Consider the following 23,270-nt stretch of genomic DNA (forward strand, 5'->3'; position numbering starts at 1 on the left):
TATCAAAGATGTTGATGGCTGAGCGGTTAGGACGCTTGCTTCGTAATCTTAAGGTTCCGGGTTCAACTCTCCTCGAGTCTAATTGTAAGTTTTTTTTCAATATAATATTTATTTCAAATTAAATTCTAGAAGTATCTTACAAAGCTGTGGTAATAAAAAAGAATCTAATAAATGTCAGAATGCGCGGTAAAGTAAGTAATGTGGTTATTTATGTTTATAAAAAATCGCGATATATCATATGAGAGATCATATGAGAGCTCATATGAGATTTTCGACCGGATTCTCGATTGCTCATATGATTATTTTCAGCCGGGATGTCCTCGAGAGAACCTTGAAAAATGCGATTTTTTTTATTTTTCAAGGTTTTCTCGGCGACATATTATTATAATAACTTGAAACTTTGCACAATGATGGATAATTATATTGCGGAGAGCAAGGAACTCTTGGTTTTTTGTAATTTCGCTATATTAAAATGTTTTAAGTAAGATAATTATTTTTTTGTCTGCTATTCTGTGGCGCGAAATTTAAATTTTTAATTGACTATGGGACTTTCTTAAGGGGACACACCATCTTTGAAATTAAAATCAAAATTTTTCATTAAAAATTTATAAAAACTTATATAAATAAACCAAACTTTTTTAATGTTCTAAGACATAATTACTATACATAGGTATTATAGAGGTATATAGAAGGTCTAAAATCATTAAAATAAAGGTAATTATGTCTTAGAATAGTAAACAAATTTGGTTTATTTATATCTGTTTTTATATTTTAATTTCAAAGATCGTGTGCCCCCTTAATACAGTGATGCATGAAAAAACCGCAGCCAATTCTTCGGCACGTAGCTTCTTCCCACTAAATATATAGTTCCAATAGATAAAATATTGTTCATATATATATATATATATATATATATATATATATTGTAACCAGCGAACGCGAATTCGTATTTCGCGCGCTCGCCGCGTCGCGCGACCATTTCATGCGTGGTGCGGCGTTGCCGGATCGGCGACACTCGGGAAGCACGCGCGGACTCGGCGCGCGAGGACAGATAGGCAAAAGCGCGACTACTGTAAGGACGTGTGCGAGATTTTCACCGGTACGTCACTCGCGTTTACCCATGCGACTGAGACGAGAGAGAACAGCGACGGCCCGAGACCACCTGCTGGAAGAGCGCACCCGAGCCACCTTCACCTAGAGCATCCGGGGTACCCCAGCACGTCACTGCTTCAGCCGAGAGGTACGCCTCCCGGCCATCAAAGGACTTTTCCCCGCCGGCGGCCAACGGACACGCGGCGACCGAGAACCACACGCGCGCGTCGAAACTGTAAGTTCATCAGGTTAGCTATTGCGCGATTTATAAACAACCGAATCGGCTGCAGGCGCCGAGGCGGAGGCTTGCTGCCACCGAGTCGTCGGTCCGTCTCCAGTATGAGCCGCGAGTGCAAACTCGTCCTCTCGCGACACGCGATATATTGTACCAACATCTTGAAGAATATAGCCATCTTTCAATTGTACACGAATGCATGAGTATTTATTCCGTATTCCCGTTGCGTCCCTCTGACGAACCCGGTAGAGTAAAGCCGGTTACATCGCGGCGCGGCTACAGAGCGCGCGCCTCGCCGGAGACTCTATACGCGAAGAAAGCGCGGCGAGCTTCGCACGCCGCGCAGTTGTACACCGAGGCAACCCAGCTGCATAGTACGGAGTCGGCATTGCACCGACGGCTAACGTCAGTCGCCGAGTTCAGCATCATCGAGGGATAGCAGTGCGGAGATAAAAAGGAGTTAGTAATCCCCCTCGTTGACGTGACAGCATCTTCGCGGCTGTCGCGCTAAAGCCCAGTTGCCCCGTGACAATATATATAAGCATTAATATAATATATGTGTATATACTACTGTACTACTGTGTGTGTATATATATATGTGTATAGACACACACAGTATATTAATGATTTTTATACATATTTGTAATCTTAATTATTTTACTGTAGGAGCAATATTTTCTTCGCCAAATACTACCGTAAGCTAGTCTCTTGCTAAGACTACTAAGCCAAAAACTGTTAGACGGGTGCTATTCCCGTCCATTATCCGTCACAATATTAAATCATATAATTTTCATGAAAAAATTCAAACCTCAATATTTTAAATACCGTAGAATCCTCATAACCTCATAAAACCATGAATTTTCTCGAAACATTCCGAATTTTAGTTACCCATATAGCACTCAATTTTTCGGCAATATTTCCTTAAAGTTGCATTTTTAGATTCGTCAGATTCGAAAATATTGTGCGAAGGTTAAATAACCTTCAAGAAATTTCCCTGCAATATTACTGCAAGGCATCATGTCCGTTTTTGGATTGCATTTCCAAAAAAGACAATAAGCATATTTTGGCAATGTTGCCCAAAGATTATTTGCAATATTGTAAAACATAAGCAAAAAACATTAAATTATAATAATTAAATAAGATTTTTCAAGGGCTCCCATGCCCATTTTGGGAAGTATCATCCGGATGGTAGTTCCCGAATAAGGCATGGGAGCCCCTGAAAAAGCATATTTAATTTTTTTAACTATAGTGTTTTTCGCCTATATTTTACAATATTGACACAATATTACAAATAATATTCGAGCAATATTGCCACAATATGCTTATTATCTTTTGGAAATGCAATCCAAAAACGGACATGATGCCTTACAGCAATAGTGCAGGAAAATTTTCCGAAGGTTATATAACCCTGGTACAATATTTTCGAATCTGACGAATCTGCAAATGCAGCCTTTAAACAATATTGCTGGAAGATTGGGTGCTATATGGGTAGCGAGTTGTAAGGTTTAACAAAAATAGTAATTTTCAGTTATATACTCTCGAGCGCTGACGCGCTTGCCCTCCAGAAGGACCTGAACACGCTGTCTATGAGGGCGGGGAGAATGGTCTTTAAATTAATGCTGCTAAATGTAGCATTATTTCATTCACCAGATCCAAAAATCCTCTCACTTCTGAATATTTCATCAGTGATACCAAACTTGAGAGAGTAAACGTGGTCAAAGACCTCGGTGTTATTTTCGATTCAGCTCTCACCTTCTCCCCCCACCTGGACTCAGTGGTGTCCAGAACCTTCAAATCGCTTGGGTTTGTCAAGCGAATGACCTCTGACTTTCGAGACATCTCTTCAATCGTCTATCTCTACAGATCCCTGGTGCTTTCTAACTTACTGTATTGTTACCAGATTTAGAAACCTTTCTTGAAAGGCTCCATTAGCCATATCAAATCGGTCCAGCACTTATTTTTGAGATTTGCTGCGTTTAAAATGGGTAAGCCGATGCACAGGTTCTGTCATGAGTATTCGATGATTGCAGAGGAGTGTCTGTCAAGAGCTTTCTGACTCACTTGTGCGTAGTCTTAGTTCTTTTCGGTCCGACCGCGAATCGTTTTTTTTAGTATTAATCTTCGTAATAATGTAATCTATTGAACAATTGTTAATCCATGTCTTTTCTTTTTCTTATTATTTGTCGAAGGCAGTCATGCCCGTTTAATAATTTTAATAAATAAATAAATAAATAAACGGTATACAGGGTGAGAGGCAAAGAATTTGAATCTTAATATCTTTAAAATTAATCGGTTTCATAAGCTGAAAAAAGAACTTAGCCAAGGTAAGCAAACGATCTATCTTTTACCAAAGGTTCAACTTATTTACAGTTTTTTTTACTCCCGTAATCGTACGACATCAAAAAGCCATTTTTTTTGTCTGCGATTTTTAGCTCAAAAACTAGTTGCCAAAATGGTTTAAAATTTCTACAGCAAATAGATATTATTGGTTTTTTTATCATAAATTTTTATAAAACGTTTAAAAATTTAGTTTCGGTGATATTAACTTTTTTTAAATCACCTTTTTTATCATAACAATTGAACAAAACAAAACGGTCAATCTTAAAAATCTTGCAGGAAAAAGTAGATAATTTAATGTTCTATTAGAAAAACTATTGTTGAATATATTGTATACATTATATTATTAAAAAAGAGCAAATATATTTTTTTAAATTAAAAAATGGCCATAAAATGACCAGAAAATAGTCAAAATCATAAAAAGAAAAATTTCCTGAATTCAGAATAAGAAAATATATATGCATGTCAAATTTTATTACGATTGGTCGCGTACTTTCAGAATTATGACAGTATACATACACACACATACACACTCACACACACAGTTATCCATCATGACGTCGAATGATAGTTGGTAGGCAGTAAACAACTACGTAAGGACCATTCTCAAAAAGGTTAAAAATGACGAAGAGAAAAGAAGGAAAAGAAAAGGCGAAACAGCCGAGTAAAACTGTTGCTAGACGAAGGCCACTAAGTAGTATATACGAAACGCTCCTCGGACCGATAAAAAGGAACGTAGATCACAGAGTTGAGCTTTTACTCCCCTGCCCGGGAACGTATGCGCTAGGGTTCAGTACCTCTAAGTGCTCCTCAGACTAATGCTGTAATAGGTAACTAAGTTGAGCCAAGACTCCCTCACCTGATGTAGAGGAACGTAGGTGACGGGGTTTAGTCAATCCAGAGGATGACCGGTCGATGCTGCACAAGGTAGACGACCGGACGATGCTGCAGGAAGCAGACGGCTGGACGATGCATAATAAAGAAGACGAGTTTGATCCTAAATCTCTAATCACCTTGGTGGATGGGGGATGTATAGAAAAGTCAAACTTTAAAGGAGAAGCCAACTAGGCTAGTTAATGGGCGCCGCGAAAGTATTGTTCAACGATAGTACCTGTGAGAATCCGGTGTCGGAGGGCCACTTGTGCAGAGCTTCCTCTGCCTACGCTACATAAAAACAAAAAAAAACACACACACACAGTCATCCGCACGGACATTTTGTAAAAACGTATAATTCAAACTCCAAACACCGCCAATTACATTTAATAATTATGCTAGTCATTTACAATTCAGATATGAGGTAGAGTTTGATAATAGCATCTATTTTTTTAGATATCTCTATTACCAGACAGCCAAACGATTTCCCCTTGACTAATTGGTACAAGAAAGACATAGTCTCAGGCAAGTATATACATTTTCATTCGCATCACCCCTTTTCACAAAAAGTAGCCATTGTCTATAACTTAGTAGACAAAGCTATATTACTTTCAGATAAATCTTTCCATAATCAAAACATCTTTATCATAAAACCCTTTCTCACAGCAAACGATTTTCCCCTGCACATAATTAATAAATATATTAACAAGAGATTAGCACACATCAATAACAAACAAAATAATAAGAACAACGAAAATAGCCATAAAAGCACAAAGCGCACTTTCACAAACTACAATACTATAGTTTTCCCGCACAATAAATATATTAATCCAAAAATTAAAGGTATTTTACAAAAAAAAAATAAAAGACAAACTTAATAAGTACATCAAATTAGGAAAGGACAGGATGGACAAGGATGACATTAACAACGTTGTCTATAAGATAGATTGCAAAGATTGCGATGCCACATACATAGGTATGACCACAAAAGCACTCAAACATCGAAATAAAGAGCATGCACGTTGCATAAAAAATAAAGATGAGAAATTGCCTCTTGCAATTCATCACATAAACACAGAACACAACTTCATCATAGAAAAAACACAAAACATCGCAAAGTACAGAATAATCAGACGTTAAAATTTTCAGAAATACTGCACATACACTATCATAACAATACAATCAATAGAATAACTGACTCCACTTTCCTCAAAAATGCATATAAAAATTCAATAGACACAATAAAAGAAACATCGCGTTCGCAAAAAATAATCTTTTCTCTGTTGAATTTTTCAAATTGTGGAGTCGCGGAAAGCTGGTAGGTATCGGAAGAGCATGAGAGCCGGGGAGGTGGCGCCTAGCCGCACGAGGGACTACAGGCGCCGTTGCTACGCACGATTGGGACTACACCGATCGTTACTATGATTTGACGGCGCCATATTAGCGGCACATACGGCCTGAGCGTAGGCTCATGTATGCTGTTTGCGTATATACGGGCCTATACTCCGACTACATTTAAACGGTTCCACTTTCCTTAACCTTATGTTTTCTTGGTATCTGACGGACGACACGCGTATTAAACCAGAGCAAGTCGGTGTAAAAGGCCTTGCACCCTATTAGTTTGGCAGTGTACGTCAAGTCATGCTCGCAGCATATTATCCATGCGAGCAACAATAAACATTTCTGTTTGACAATCTTTCGTAAGTCTAGAACTTAACGGCTTATAACAGTTACAACTAAATCTTCAATTTTGTTTTTAATGTTAAACGATTTAAAATTTTAGTTCTTCCCTGGATAACTGTGCTTGTAAACGTTATGTGACAACGAAGTTTTTTCGTTAGTTTTATCGGTATGACATGTTGGTTTTTATTAGTTCAAAATCTGTTATTCTGAGACTTAAGTCTGGAGATTAATGTACATTGCTATAATTTTTAGATGCTCTGAAGAAAAAGGATATACTCCTTCAAAACGTCGACACAATAAAGAAATTTAAAAACTGCTCGTACAGATTATTCTATTTCTATAGTTTAAATATATACCAAGCATTAGAGTCCTTAATTATTATAAAATTAATACAACTACATGATACTTATTGGTTGAAATTACATAAACACAATACGTGGCTATTTTCAATAATAAACCCGGAAACATTATTCATTTAATGTCAAAGATCATTACACTAAATTCACAAATTGTCAGGCACTGGGATATTGCAATTAAGCACAGGCTGCGCGGCGCACACTAGTAACGCAAGATTCGTCGCGTCCAGAATTTATAACGTAAAAATATCAGAAATATACTATCCGAATATCACGATAGATATTAACACGATGCTTAAAAATATTACAAAAACAAAGAACCTAACAAATTACTTGAACAAAATAATTGAACACACTGAGAGACTTTCGGTGTAGCTGCTACTCCTTAAAGTCTTGTAGTGCCTCAAAACGTGGTAGTAGGCGCTACTCTTGCAATCGGACTAACAGCTACTCCGATCAGCGCAGCCCGTGCGCCGAGTCGGTATTCCAGCAGCGGCACCCCGTCGGTATAACAGCTGTCTGTAGAATCGGAACGACCGTTACTCTCTACTCCGCGCCAATTTGCCTGACGCCGCTGGCTTTCCGAGCACGTTCACAATTGGATTTCATACTGTGTTTTTTATTGTTGTTGCGCTGTTTAATGCATATTACTGCATAGAAAAATGGAGGACTTTTTCGGAAAAGCTGGAGAACTTCATAGCGACTAACGCGCGCTAAAGCGTGAGACGTAGCGCCCCGAATTCGCTCCGACAATCGGAGTAGCCACTAATCAATCAAGCATCGTTAAAAGCGAAACGCTTTGCTTTTCACATGATATTTACAGGTTAGCGGATAAACACACATATATGCACCCATATAGACACATATCTACGCACTTACAAATTATGCGGATATTCAAATATGCAGATATTCAAATATTATTGATCATTAAACTGTGATGGGGTAAGACGGGGTAAGACGATGAGAGGAGACATCAACTTTTTTTCCTATTCTGATTACCGGTTGTGTTACCGAATAGAATTTTCAATATACTTACCATATTTTATAGAAGAAATTCGTATTCTTATGAAACAGATCAATTTTTTAAGATTCGTCAATTGCATCATCTTAATAAAACTACTCAGTTTTATTCGAATACTTTTATTGATCTGTGGCAGCAAAAAAACAATGTTAAATTAAAATGAAAATTGATTTGTGTATAAAAGATTATTGGGGTTTTAATGATAATAACATAAAATTTATAAGTTAATGATACGATTAGAAAAAAATAATCATCAAAACTTTTTTCGCAATAGCATTATTCCAGCTAAGAAAACAGACTAAACTATTCCTGATAAATGGTGCACTACAGGATAATACTTATTTAATATGGTGGATCAGTATTTGTTTGTTTCTGTTCCTTTTTGCGTGTAATGGGCCTAATCTTCTGTCACGACTGTGACGACACTTCTATCTGTCTAGCAGCCATGGCTATGCCAGAGCCGGAATGGCAGTACGACACTGCAGGAGCCATACGACAGTCCCGTCATCTACGACATGTCGTATGACATTTATGACGGTTGATGTCGCGCTGTTGCGGCCTATAGTTTTTAACTTGTTGTTGCGCCACTGTGTGCTCTCTCTTGAATAGATGTGTTCTTATCTAAATAGTTCTAAAGGGGATGTGTGAGCTAAAAAACACTGTTTTTCTGGTCCATAAAACTTTTTAAATGAAGCGTGCAACGAAAAATTAAGACCAGAGGGCGATAGTGTTTTATTCCCAGAATCATTTTATCGAAAGAAATTGTCAATCGGACTTTTAGTTTTTTAACAAGTTTTGAAATACGAACGGGTGTTTACACGATCTTAGCGCGATCTCAGCTCTAACCTTAAAACTAAGTAGTACCAATAAACTTTTTATTATTTTAATTTCTATCAATATAAATAGCACAGCCATTTTATTAAGTTTAATTTATCATTCTACTGAAAGAAAAAGTTATTTAGACTTTTAGTTTTTTTTTGGCATTTGAAATACGAAATACCTTGTGGCGTATTTTGGAAGCTTTAGCTCCCACATTCCCTTAATTCTGTTACTAAGGTTAAATGAGATATATATTTATGAAGCAAATTATATCATTCTGTGCGTTAAAAGTATAAGCTAATGTATTTTAGCAAATTAATAATTTTCAGATTTTCCGTAAAAGCCATGAAGCCATGCTAGTAAATTGTGTAAGGAATGATGTAGGGGTGTGCGAGTACTAAAAAAGTCGGGTTACTCAATCGAAAAACTCGACTCGACGAGCTCGAGTCGAGTACCGGATCAAGTCAAGTTACTCGAATATTTCAAACTACTCGAATTTTCCGAACTACTCAAATTTTCCGAGCTACTCGAATTTTCCGATCTACTCAAAATTATTTTTTACCGTATATTGACCATACCACTCGAAATATTATAATTATATTTACGTATGGCTTTAACACAGCCTCAGTAAAACAGGAAACAATGAAAGTGATAACTCATAAAGCTTATACAAGCGAATTGCTTTTCGTTCGTATATAAACTAAGCAATAAGCTTATAGGTTAAGCTGGTAGTGGTCAAGCCCTATAAAAGTCGCAAACAACGCACTGTTCTTACTGTTCTCGTAACTGCAGTTATGAATCCCAGTTAGAAAAGTGCGCTACATTTATGCTCGTCCGCGGGATGTCCTATTTTCAGGGTTACACTGTAAAAAATTTTCTCGTAATATTACTAACCCAGTAGTAAATTAATCCGTCCTACGCCCAGCACAGTAAATTTACAACAATATATAGTAATTTTACTATTTTGCGCGCTGTAATTTTACAACGGCGGTAGTATTTTCACACTGAACGCGATAATCTGACCCCTGTAAAATTACTACGCTAAGAATAGTAAATTAATCCGACCTACGCTGGGCGGAGCAATTTTACTACAAGAACAGTAAAATTGCTAGATTTTTGTAAATTCACGTAGCTGAGAGTAGTAAAATTGCTATACGTGGGGTTGGAACTTCATGTAATTTTATTACATTGTAGTGATTTTAAAAAATCATTTTTTGTAATTCATGCACGATTTTCGCGTTTTTTTTTTACCTAAAATTAGGGACTAATGTAGTCGTTTTCCGACCAACGGGCGTAAGAACTTTTACACCCGCTGCTGTACTCAATCGCCGCTAATTTCAAGTAGCGGGCGTATAAGTACTTTTTCAATACAGTGTGCGTAAAATGCACGCTCCGCGTACGTTCAAGCACATTTTCCGCCCCTATACCAAAAAATAACGTTCGATACACGTGCGAAAAGTTGATTCTACACGAGTGGGAGGTTTGACAAACCTCCCACTCGTGTAGAATCAACTTTTCGCACGTGTATCGAAATATACTATTGCGCCCGCTACTTAATTCATTGGCAAATCTTCTAAAAACGCGAAAATTAGTACATGCGTTACAAACTGGTGTGCACCAAGGGCTAACCGAACTTTTTGGCCTCGTGTGGTTGCAGTACTCGTCTGCGGCTCGGGCTAACTCGCCTTGACTTGTACTGCAAACTCCATACTCTGCCTAAAAAAGCCCACTTTACACCCTCGGTACACAATATACTATTTTACAGTGTAGGTTACTATAGGGAGACTTGTTTGACATTTTCGTTCATGCTTTAAAATACGCTGTTTTTAGGGCCGCAATATAACTGGCCAGCCGTGTTCAATGTATTATATACAATGTAACGCAAAAATTTTATGTGTGTTTATATTATGTTTGTACCATATCTATGTGACTTAACAAACACAGGCTCACAGACAAGAGCATACCCGTGCGATATACATACATTAACTGGGTTCAAAACGGACCTGGCGCCCAAAAAATACTGGCTGATTCTGCATGTGAAAAGGATAAAAAAGGTTTCTATAATTTTTTTGTAAACCTAATAGTTTTTATATTAAAAATAACTTCATATTTAAAAAATCAAGTTTATTTATATTTTTAATTCAAAAACTATACGGTTTACAGAAAAAAACATGAATACCTTTTTTATCCTTTTCTTGCCGAGTAATAGAAAATTTTACATTTATTGAATCATATGCTTCATAATACATTAAAAAGTTATAATTTTACTATATTTAATAATATAATATCCAAATATCCAATTATTCAAGGCCCGATGATTTCGAGTCACTCAAGTGATATACGCCCTCATCAATCGCGTGAATGCGATACGAAGCAGCACCCGCACCAGAACATCCAACGAGCTGTGCAGTCTAGCAAGGAGAGACGCCTTCCCGCTACCGATCATCCAGAGACCGTCGTTCGACCTTACAGAGTCTCAACCGACACTTACCGAAGTATACCGACGCGAACTTACAGACGCCGAAGCCGAGCCACCGAACATTCGGCTCGTCTATCTAAATCAGTCCTCTCGCGCGCCGCGCGCGACTACTTGTAATCATATTTTAACAGCAATACACGATTTATTTCACATTATACAAAGTTTTCGTGTTATAAACCCTCGAGTCACGTCCTTCCTCTCTTCCGCTCACGAACTCGGCAGGGTTAGACCGGGAAAGAGTCACGGTTTAATTCGCCGTGCACTTTGTATTCGCGGGTTACTCGCCTGCATTGTACGGATTCGTAATTGTACTGACGGCTAACGTCCTTCGACGACTCCAGCATCATCGAGGGAAAGCCGTGGCGCATTAGTTATTTTAATTATAAAGCGCTCGGTGACACGGAGCACAGTGGTGCGAAACGGGATTTTTCATTTCAAAAATGTTGATTCAACTGGATTTTCGATATAAAAGGGTTGTCCAACGGTAAATTTGTAGGGTTTTGTATGTAGAATATGAATCCAAGTCCCTAGAAAGGATTCGCCAAACCAAAAAAAAGTTATACGGTCCACAAATAACCTCAAATTTGCAGAAAAATGTAGAACATTATAGTAATGAGTTAATATTCTACAAAAACCATTAAATCTTGTAATTTATGTTGATCACTCATCTTATTGCTGTATATAAAACGAAAAGTAAACATATTAGGTAAAAAAAGCCAAAAATGAATCCCCCGATATGGAGAAAAATGAAAACCCTTATTTTATGTTTATTGATATTTATATACATATACAGACATATATGTATAAATGTGTATGTACACACACACACATATATATATATATATATATATATATATATATATATATGGCCTAAGTTTATCCGAAAGTTTATTAAAATTTGACAAAATGAATAAGATTTAAATTAAAGGAACAAAAAACTACAACAGAGTAAAGAAATGTTATCAACGTATTTTTATCTGTATATATATTTTTTGTGCATTTTTAAGCCATTTATTAATGATTTTGATGCAAGAAAAAATGTAAATAAATATATATTTATTAAAGTATTAATTGGTTCAAGGATTTGACATAGAATTATTAAATAAATTCAATACTATATTAGCTGTTATTGCATCTGGCCTGGAAATAAATAATGATGCATTCAGAATTTATTGCAAAAATACTGCTTATTTATATGTAGATTTATACGGATGGTATTACATGCCCCCATCGATGCATGTCATTCTCATCCATGGGCATGCAATAATGGATAACTTTATGGTTGCTATTGGGTTACTTTCTGAAGAAGCTCAAGAGAGTAATCACAAAAATATTAAGAATTTTAGAGAGAAGTTTACAAGAAAGTTTTCTCGGTAAATATTATTTAATTAAAATTTATAATCTGTACACTTTAAAAAGAGTGTGGAAGGTGATTACTAATTTCATGAATTAAATTTCCCCTTACACACTAATTTTGAATCGTATTTTATACCACGAAAATCTGAAACTCAATTTGTATCAAATCAAGTTATACTGAATATTTCATTATTAGCATTGCGACATTGACTGACCTAATGAGAAGACTATTGGTAAACTCGGATCCACTTATTTCTTTGAACAGTAATAAAACTGCATCGAAACGTATGAGTTTAAATGAAGAAATGAGAATGTTGGTCGTAACAAATGAAACAGCAGAAGAATAATCAAAATAATTTTGTACAAAAATAGTTGAATATTAATAGGAAATAAAATTGAATATATGTTTAAAAAAATGGGGTGCTTCATGTAAATTCCTTTAACATTTCTTTACTCTGTTGTAGTTTATTTTGTTCCTTTAATTTAAATCTTATTCATTTTGTCAAATTTTAATAAACTTTCGGATAAACATATATATATATATATATATATATATATATATATATATATATATATATATATATATATATATATATATGTGTGTGTGTGTGTGTGTGTGTGTGTATATGCACACACACACATTTATACATATATGTCTGTATATGTATATAAATATCAATAAACATAAAATAGGGGTTTTCATGATTTTTCTCCATATCGGGGGATTCATTTTTGGCTTTTTTTTTACCTAATATGTTTACTTTTCGTTTTATATACAGCAATAAGATGAGTGATCAACATAAATTACAAGATTCAATGGTTTTTGTAGAATATTAACTCATTACTATAATGTTCTACATTTTTCTGCAAATTTGAGGTTATTTGTGGACCGTATAAATTTTTTTTGGTTTGGTGAATCCTTTCTAGGGACTTGGGTTCATATTCTACATACAAAACCCTACATATTTACCGTTGGACAACCCTTTTATATCGAAAATCCAGTTGAATCAACATTTTTGAAATGAAAAATCCCGTTTCTCACCACTGTGCGGCGGAGTCTTCGCGGTCGCCTTGCACAAGTCCAATTGCCCCGTTACAATATGTAAGTGTTTAGTGGACGCAAGAGTATAATAAAAAGTTCACCAATTCAAGATTTTAAGTAAAATGTAAATATTATATATATATATATATATATATACATGATGATGAAAGCAATATAAGTGACTTGATGCTGTCAGTCACAGAAGCGTAGCACAAACTTTGTTGATGACATGACAAAGTAAAGGTCGACAAAGACAAGCCTCAACTGTACACAGGCTTACAGGATACAGGTTCTGTAATAATGTATTGCGATGATGCAAGTGTTTTTAATAAAAAGGGGTAATAAATAAGTAAAAGGATTACAAGATTCACAAAGACAGAGGAAAGGAAAGGTTGAGTCAGAAAAGAGGTAACAGGAAGTAAGAAAAAACACATGAAATAGTAGGCCTTCAAAAAAATAAATATATTAACTATGATATACAATGACTTTAAGTGTTAAGTTTACGTAAGAGTAAATGTTTACTAATGTGTGGAAAAGTTTATGATTTCAAAAATTTAGTCCAGGCGTAGTGTAGAATATAGGATATTTAACCTATATAGTGAAGTTTGAGTGAAGAAAGTTGGTTCAAGCAAGTATGATGTGTAAAATAACTTTGTATGAATTTTAGTAAAAGTATACGTTAATATACATGGTGGTGAGTACAATAATATACAGTTACAATGCAAGTGTTTTATATAGTAAGCGTGAAAACAATTAATATTTTCTTAAGATATAAGGTTATGCAGAGAGAATAAAATATCAAATATACATATATATTAGGGTGTATCAAATTTGTATACGCACTTCGGCACTTGTAATGGTGCAGAAATTTTAGTAGTTATTTCAAATAGAAGGTCTGTAAAATTTGGGCACATAAAGTCGATTGCTTCCGCTCTGTCTAAAGTCGAAAAGTCCAAAATTATCACATTTTCGCTGAACAAATTTTTTCCCAACACGCGCAGAGAATGGGCCTCTTCCATGCCTAAAAGTAGGGTAGAAAATCGTCCATTCCGAGCACGTTAAAAAAAGTTTGAGCTCAAGCAAGGAGAACAAAATTTTCTCCCCGCTTGACCCCTCTGTTAACGGAACACAACACCTTTTAACTTCGAAGAAATCGATTTTTTTATTGCTTATTTTGACAGGAAATTTTCCGTAGAACACGCTTCTGATACCCGTTTATCAAAAAAAAAATCCTTGCAAAGTTATAAGCAAAATACTGAAACAAAATTTTTATCGTTTTTCCGTAAAATTGCGTATTTTTCATTTTTTGTCTGATACAACTAATAATTTTAATTTTAAGTTTTATAAAGTCTATCTGAAAGAAATTTTTATTGTACATGTTGAAAATACTATTTTTTTACCGTAGTATATACGTATATTATGCTCGGCATACATATTTTAGTAAATAAATTTGAGCGTATTGATAAGATTTTTTGCGTTATTTTCGAGATAAATTTCTAGTTTCGCTTCTTATATAAGGCTACGATTGAAACGTAGGGATATTTATTTGAATTCAAATATTGCGCGCCCGCGTGCCACTTGTGGGCAGGTTAGAATCAATGTGTCGGAGAAGGACAGAGCGACCGTTCTGCTGTTCTGCTAGCAGACAGCAAATATTTCAAAACACACCTGATTTAGTCCTGGGATGTGTTTTACACTGAGTAAACACGGCTGATGTTTTAACACTACTAAAAAAGCTAATATTTTTTAGGAGTTTTTGTAGTGTTTTTGGGGTTATAGCTTATAGCTTATAACCCTAAAAAGTAAAAAAAGTAAAGTGTCAGTCTAAAAGCAGAGCAGTGAAGTTATTAAAAAAAGTGTGAAATGTAGTGATTTTAAAAATATGTGTGATAATCTAGATGCCAAGGAAAGGTTTGCGAGTACCCATCCAGACAAGAAATACTCTCGAGGAAGAGGCAAGAAGAGGCCAAGAAGATTTCTAGGAGTAACGAGTGAGGATGAACCTGCCAACAAGTCAAGATCTTCAAGATCATCAACAAAGATACAAACTCCAGCAGCGGAAGAAATCTCTGAGGTCAGGAATATATCGATTGATATCAACATTCTATTTCCGCATGCGCTCAAGGAACTTTCGATTTGTAATCAATGCCATGACAAAGTTCAACTTGGCGAATCCGAAGCTCAAGGATTAGGATTCAAGATTAAAATAGTGCATTGAGTGTGGTCAGCTGGCAGCTATCAACTCATGCAGAAAAGTTGGCGTCAAGAACCATGCTTGGGAGAACAACAGAAGAGCAGTGGTTACATTTCGTACTCTTGGACACGCTGGTCTATTAACATTTTGTGGGTTGATGGACTGCTTAAAACTCATGGCTTAGTCTGCATATGTTTCAATCAACGAACAATTCAGTAAAGTGTGTGAAGAAGTGGCCAAGGACACCATGAAGACTGCAGTGATAGAAGAAAAAGCCGCTACAGAGACTGGAGCACCTGGATCAAACAATTGGAGGTTAGACTGGTAATTTTCTGTCAGTTTTAACTTGAAGGTTTAACACAGTAACCAAAAGAAAAGAAAAGTATAAAGTGCTATCATTATCTACGATAAAATAACCTTTTCATCACATTTTTATAAAAATTCATGAAATGCCTTTTTTGGTTGCAGGTAAGAAAAGCCGTACAGAATCCAGTATAAGTAAATATACCTCATAATTGCTGAGAGTCGAGATCTATGTGTGTGGAATATACAAAACTTGGTCCCAAAGGATTCGGTAACCACTAATTTGAGTTTCACTTTTAACAATTTTCATAAACTTTAAAGTTGATTTTCTATAAATATTGTTTTTACTGATTGCAGCTCACTGTCCGTAGGATTCAAAGTGAACGAATGGTTATTTTGGGCTCAAACTCAAGGAAGATACTTTGTACACCTGTAGTTTTGGTATGAATGCAGGGATTTTGATTTGAATGTTTAGAGTTTATACACAAAAAGGTGCCAGAATAAGCGAAAAACAAAAATTCAGTTTTTTCATCGCCAAATCATTTCTAAGCATTCAAATTAAAATTCCTGCATTCATACTAAAACTACAGGTGTACAAAGTATCCTCCTTGAGTTTGAGCCCAAAAAAACTATTCGTTCACTTGGAATCCTACGGATAGTGAAAAAGTTCACAAATCCTTGCACCGAGTGCCACAATGGGCCAGCAGGGATAATGAAGGTTTTAGCATGTAAAATTAAAGGTATTTATGCTAAATATATCTATAAAAAATTTTAAATGATTCACTACAATTTTATTAATTTTTCTCAGAATTCTTTTTTTTAGGTTTTAAAGGTGTTTGCCCCTTAATACCCGTTTTTCAAATCTCTCAAATTTTTTCAAATTTTTTTATTTTTTCAAATTTCTCAAATTTTTTGTGCCCGACTTGAAATGCATGATCTCCTACCCAACTTTCACGCATAAAAAAAGTCCTTTTTATGCCCTCGTTGGAAAAAACACGAGAATAAAAGCTATGTCAGACTCGCCGAAGGCGCCCTCGACTCCGACTCGTGCTGAACACCTTACTACAATGTACTATTTTTTAAATTCTTTAAACAAATTTAAAAGGATAATGTTCTAATACATTTTTTTGTAAAATGCATTTCTTCTTGTTGATAAATTATTGAAGTTTCGGAAATTTAAGTTAAAAATATTTAATTCAACACTTTAATGATTTTTCAACAAGAAAGAATGAATTTTACAAAAAATGTATAATAACATTTTTCTCCAAAATTCGTATAAAGGATCAAAAAAAAATTTTCAAAGGCACATGTGTTAATTTTGAAAAATCCATCATTCTTTGCGACCTTAGACAGAGCGGAAGCAATTGAGCTTATGCGCCCAAATTTTACGGACCTTCTATTTGATATAACTACTAAAATTTACGCACTATTACAAGTCGCCAAATTGCGTACGAAAAATTTGATACACCCTCATATATATAGATTAACATTTGCTCAGTGATGGCTTAGAATATAGTATTTTGAATATATATAATCATTGTACAAGTATTTAATGTAAGGAAGTGTCAAAAGTTTAATTTTTTAAGAATTTTGTCTAGGTGTAGTGAAGAAATTTCAGTTTCTACCTTTATTAGTCAACAAAAGTATGTCTAAAGATGCATATACATGGTGATCATGTAGAATATATATATATATATATATATATAACCAACATGGATGCTGCTAGTGTCTCCTATCCATCGATACAAAGCACTATGTATCGAGCAAAAAGTGACTCAAAATCATCAGTCAGCATAAAGAATCAATATAGCTCTATAAAAGAATTTCTCGAACACGCTGAACGAGATCAAAGTATACTCGATTTCATAGAGGGGGAGAAGACATTCACAGTATCTATTCACTTAATAACGTCTCCGTCAATATATAATGAAAATCTAATTTAATTCGAACGAATTTGTGGAAGAGAATGATTTATTTGTAGATAGCACGTTTAAATCCAGACCAGACATAAAAGGAATGCAACAAATGATATATGACTATATGTTCGAAAAGTATAATACGGTAATAATAGCTATATCTTTTTTCATAATTTGTTGTATAGAAAGGAAACTGATTGTATTAATGATGTATTAACTTTTTGAAACATATTTATTTACTTGTTTCGGTGAACGAGTAAAATTCTAAAATAAAAAAATTTGATAAATATTTTTATGCGATATTTTCGTATAAACACCAGTATAATAATATTAGAAATAATAGTTCACTTTTCATGTTTCGATTTGCAAATATACTTATACTTACAATTTTTATAATTTCTTAGAAAAGTTTTTTTTTTAATAGGTTTGTTTTATTGTAGGTTGTTTCTTTTGCATGGGTTCTGATGACAAAACACACAACATTGGCATACAAATCAATTTGGAACTATATTATAGAAAAATTTAATCCCACAAGAGGTCATTGTGACTTTGGAAAAGGCGAGATAAGATCATTGAGGAAATCATTTAAGAATATAAATATTCGAGGATGCTACTTCCATTTTTGCCAGGTGGGTTATTAAGTTAGAAATTTTAAATATTCTGTTATACATATTTCAATTATTCTGATTAAAATATCATTATTTATATCTGTTAACGTCTTATCTTTTAAATTAAAAAGTCGCCAATACAACATATTATTACACAAACTTTAGATTTTCATTTATAACGACATCAATATTAGCATCACTTTTTAATTTCTATTAATAATTAACAAATAATTAGCCATACAAAATCGTTAATATTTTTACCTGATTCACTATAAACAAAATTGATAATCCAAAGAAAGCCGAACGATTAGTGAGGCAAGCTGAGTTTGGTGCTAATTCAAGGATATTTATATTTACAACTTAATACATTTTACAGGCTATTGTAAGGAAAGCTAAATCACCAGATTACAAACTTTTTGTAGTTAAAAACGCGGACAAAAATCCAAAAGGACACAAAATCATAAGAAATTTTTGATTTTTCCATTATTAGCTGTAAATAAAATAAAAGAAGGAGTCGAGATTATAACAAAATTGATCAATGAAAAATATAGAGATGACAAAAAAATATTTAAGAAATGGAAGAAGTTCATGACTTTCTATTTCGAAAATAAGTGGATGAAAAAAGTCTCCTTAAGTATTTTCAGTTTTTATGAGTAGTGACCGAATGAATAATTATTTGGAATCATACCACCGAGCTCTAAGCCAGATGATAAGAACAAAGCCAACTGTATCGCATTACATACGTAAGTGGTCAGAACATATATTATTTTATGTATCACATATATGCATACACCTACTTGACTGGAGAAGAATATAAATATATAGTTGCAATATGAATTCTTATGATAAATGAAATATTTTATATGGAAATGTGGAGATATATAAATGTGACATTGTTATTTTGTTATTTACAAAGAGCGTTATGAAGTTGAAAGAACGCGCAATTACGGATTTGAAACGCGCTAAAAACAAATTGCGGACTACCACAGTGCCAAAAATGAGCACACTTTTACGTAATGAGATTATTAGAGACGCTTGCTAGAAATTTCCGCAGATCCCCCTTGGTCAAAAAATTCATAAACGAATTGTCAGGATAAACAGATGAAGGATTATTTGAATTGATTGAATTTCGTAAGTATAGTACCTGCTTACTTGTTGTAATTTTAGCTTTTTTTAATATATGTACCTTGGTATACATGTTTGATGTTGTTTATTTTATGACACGCCGTAGCGTAAACCTCGATCACCGCGCGATCGTGTGAAAATGCACTCGCTCAATCTGGGTTGACTCAAGTTGTTTCAGATAATATGGTACGATACTAGGGGAGTAAAGGGATTTCACCATCGTGGAAACGTATGACCCTCGCTTCGCTCGGGCGATAACGAGGGTGAAACTACTTCACCGCACTAGTATCGTAAAATACTAAATTAAATCTAAGCATGAATCTAAAAGAAATTGTAGTATTAATTTTGTTTTCATTGTTTCGATATCTTTGATAATATTTAATGACGAATAATTTGTATAGTTGATGCTAGAAAAGCTGAATTAGAAGAATTAGAAGATGATTCTGATTTGGATAATTCTGACGATAAGGATGGAGATGTGGATCTCGAAGATTTTAAATTTGGCAGTATTGATAAAGGTAAACTAGCGCGCCACGCGCGGCCTTCCGGCCGCGTTGGCTTGCCGTCTTGCATCTCTTCGCGATGCAAGAAACGAAAAACGCTCGCGCTTCGCGTTTTGCGCATATGGCACTACCGCTGACGCTCGCGCGTCGCGTTGGTATTGCCTGTCGGTGCTTATACAATATTATTCTGTTTTTTTTTTCAATATTGTTGTCAAAGTTTTGATTGGTATTCTTCTGGCGGTCATCAACACTATCATCAAAACTACTGGAAAATTAGTGACTTATTTGTATTTGTATCAATTATTTATTTTTGTTTGTAGATATTCTTAAAATATATCTTATTTCAATTTTATTTTATTGTAATTTCAGATAAATAATATAACACTTTTGTATCGCAGGTTTCAAGAGGAAGTAAACAAAAGGATAATATTTCGTTTGTAGGACTTCAATTAGAATATTAGAAAATTGATTGTTTAGGTATTTAGCATAGTTTAGAGGGATGTAGTAAGCTACTTAGAGCTTTTCTTCAATCTCATCAATTTTCTTTATTGAGTTTAGGTTTTTTGGTTCAGTATGTACACTTGAATTTTGAAAATGAATTGTACTGATTCAGCTTAAAAGATTTAATTAATATAGCGTACGTCGTTATACGATGCCAAGTTACACGGATTGTATTCGGCGATTACGTATTTCCTAAATTATGCATTTTGTATAATTTAATTAAAAAAGTGGTTTAATTTTGTATATATCTATGAGATAAAGGCCAAAATAAAACTTTAAGCTTTTAATAATATAGGAAAATTGCTGAAAATAATTGGGTTGGATGGGGCATGTTGCACCGAAGTTATTATTGAATTTATGTATCAAAAAATCGCTTTTAGGGTTGTGTATGTCAAAAAGTGTTTTAAAAAAATGTTTGCCACGGTAAAAAGTTGTATTTTGAAAATGTTTAGAAGTTTTATATTTAACATTTTCATGTAAAACGTAAATCCGTAATGTTTTATGGTAAATAATTGGTTTTTAGCTGTAAAAAATGGATTTTGGGCTGTAAACTCGAGTTATAAGCATTTTCATGATTTGATGTCAATAGAAAAAAGTTGTATTTTTCAAAGATCTACAACTTTTCTCTTTAACTTTTTTTTGTAGCATGCTTGGATTTAAAGTTACAGCCCAAAACCCGTTTTTAGCGATTTTTGAAGGTGGCCGCATTTTGTATATATGTTAGGAATCAGGCCCAAAATAGGACGGTCAGCATACTATTATGAAACAAGTTCCCAAAAAAATTTTGAGCCCGATTGACTAAAGTCTCTCAGAGATAATCGCATCACAGGGAAATTTTTATTTAAAAAAAAACGCTAAAAAATCGAAAAAATTGTGCCCGCATTTCAAAACGACGTAGAGGATCGGGATACAAAAAATAGTTTTTTAGCTTTTGTAAAAGGAGACTTCCCCTAAAATTTCAGCCCGATCGGTCCAAAATTGCGTGAGATATCGCATCTCACACATTTTTCGTACACGAAACTATAAGGCACTTCCGTGTGGCGGTCGTGCCTAAAAACAGGAACCAATTCTAGATTTAGAAAACAAATTAAGAGGACGCCGTACACAGAAACAGATTCCTGTTTTATCATCGTTTTATCCGGCTTTCGTAATACAAACTTGTCTCAAAATCAACCATACCGATTGACTTGAAACTTTAGGAAGTTACTTGTAATAAGGAAATGAAGGGGGGACAATTATTACTTTTCCCAAATAAGCTAAAAATAGTATTTCTGTATTTTTGTCGGTCACCGACCGCGCATTCAGTATGCACAGAGCCCACGGTGCTTTCCTTTTCCAGCCTTTTTACAAATAATGGATAAATATTTAAGACAAATCCTTAATTGTCCCCGCTCACTTACGCAACAAAGTACATCCCTAAAGTAATACAATATATATAATAACAAACAAATCTACAAAAACCTTGAATTACTCGGCGATGCCATATCCCTGTGTAATGTTATTGTCAATCAGACGTCATCAAGCCTGGTTTCATCACTTCGACTCGTACGTAAAATTCACTGATTTTGATGCATTTTGCGGAGTTGTCCCCCCTAACTGTTACACTAAATAATCTGGTAAATCACATCTTGCCACTGAAATATCCGTCAATTTTTCAAAAACTTTGAACTACTCCGCGAGGTGACATGAGCCCGAGATGAGAGGTGGCGGCCATATTAGGTACTGATTTATAACGCCACCGAGAGATGGCGTTAGAATCTTGTTCTATGTCAGTAACCTACAATCAAAAAATCTTTGCCGCACTACATCGAAACAAGAACTGACGGTGACGAATGACTACATTTATTTAGCGAGCAGCAAAAAGTAAAATAATGCAACAAAAAAATTTTTACAAAATTAAAAACCAAGACTCTAGCTTTTTTTACAAATTGTCTGTCTTACATCAAAACTACCAAACTGAAAATTTAGAAATACAGTTGTAAAACATGACGCAACGTACGTTATATTTACAAAAGTAATAATTACTTATTTAAAAAAGGCTCGCCGGGATCCGTTTTAGCTGCCACTTTCGATCAGTGGTCCGCGACAGGGTGAACAGCAAAAAACCATCTAGACGCACTTTTTACGTTCAAAAAAGTAATTTTGCCATATTTTAACAATAAAGATATACTGTCGGTAGGAAGAGGTGGTCCTAAACATATTTATGAGTACATCAGGTGCAAAATCGTTTTTTTGGAGCCGATCTAGCCGCTGCGTATGAACAGCGGATCTCGGAAGGATCACTTCCGTCACTACTCATTTTTCTCGTCCAAAAAAATAAATTTATCAATTTTTCAATAATAATTATTAACCCTTAGTAGTAAATATTACTCAATAAACGTATTTCTAGATGTATTATGTAAAAGGCTCATCTAATCTGATTTAGCCGCCGCATTTGGTCGGCGGACCTCGGAAGGAGGAACGGTAAAAAACCATCGAGCGCACTTTTGCCGCTTAAAAAAACAACTACTTTTTAGAATTAATTGTCGATTCTTGATGGCCAACAACAGACAATGGATATATTTGTGGCTACATTCGATCTATAAGACCCGTTGTAAAGCCAGGTTTGTGGACAGACGAAGTCAGCGACAACCGATATAGAATTTTAACATCCATTGTAGATGTAAAAACTATAAAATACTTTGTTTTGTCAATAACTGGTCTTAAAGAGTCGATTGATAATATGGAGCAATTGTTTTATTAATTTAAGCAATAATAAAATCAAGACTTGATAGTTTCTTAATCCTCCTTAATTCCAGCGGCAGCTAAAATCGTGTAAGACGAGCCT

General features: G+C 34.7%; 1 protein-coding gene across 7 annotated transcripts in view; it reads right to left on the reverse strand.

Moving 5' to 3' along the window:
- The window catches only part of LOC100114114 (potassium voltage-gated channel protein Shaker), a 594,961-nt gene that overhangs the window by 458,225 nt on the left and 113,466 nt on the right, over positions 1-23,270 (reverse strand). For all 7 annotated transcript variants that reach the window (XR_004345121.1, XR_004345120.1, XR_004345122.1 and 4 more), the window contains exon 3: positions 7,613-7,724. Coding sequence is in view for 2 of the 7 variants with exons in the window: in XM_032601320.1 (XP_032457211.1) it covers positions 7,613-7,615 (3 nt within the window). In the remaining 5 variants the exon portion in view is untranslated. The remainder of the gene's footprint in view (positions 1-7,612; positions 7,725-23,270) is intronic.

The sequence above is a fragment of the Nasonia vitripennis genome (assembly GCF_009193385.2).
Source record: "Nasonia vitripennis strain AsymCx chromosome 1 unlocalized genomic scaffold, Nvit_psr_1.1 chr1_random0005, whole genome shotgun sequence".
NCBI lineage: Eukaryota > Metazoa > Arthropoda > Insecta > Hymenoptera > Pteromalidae > Nasonia > Nasonia vitripennis.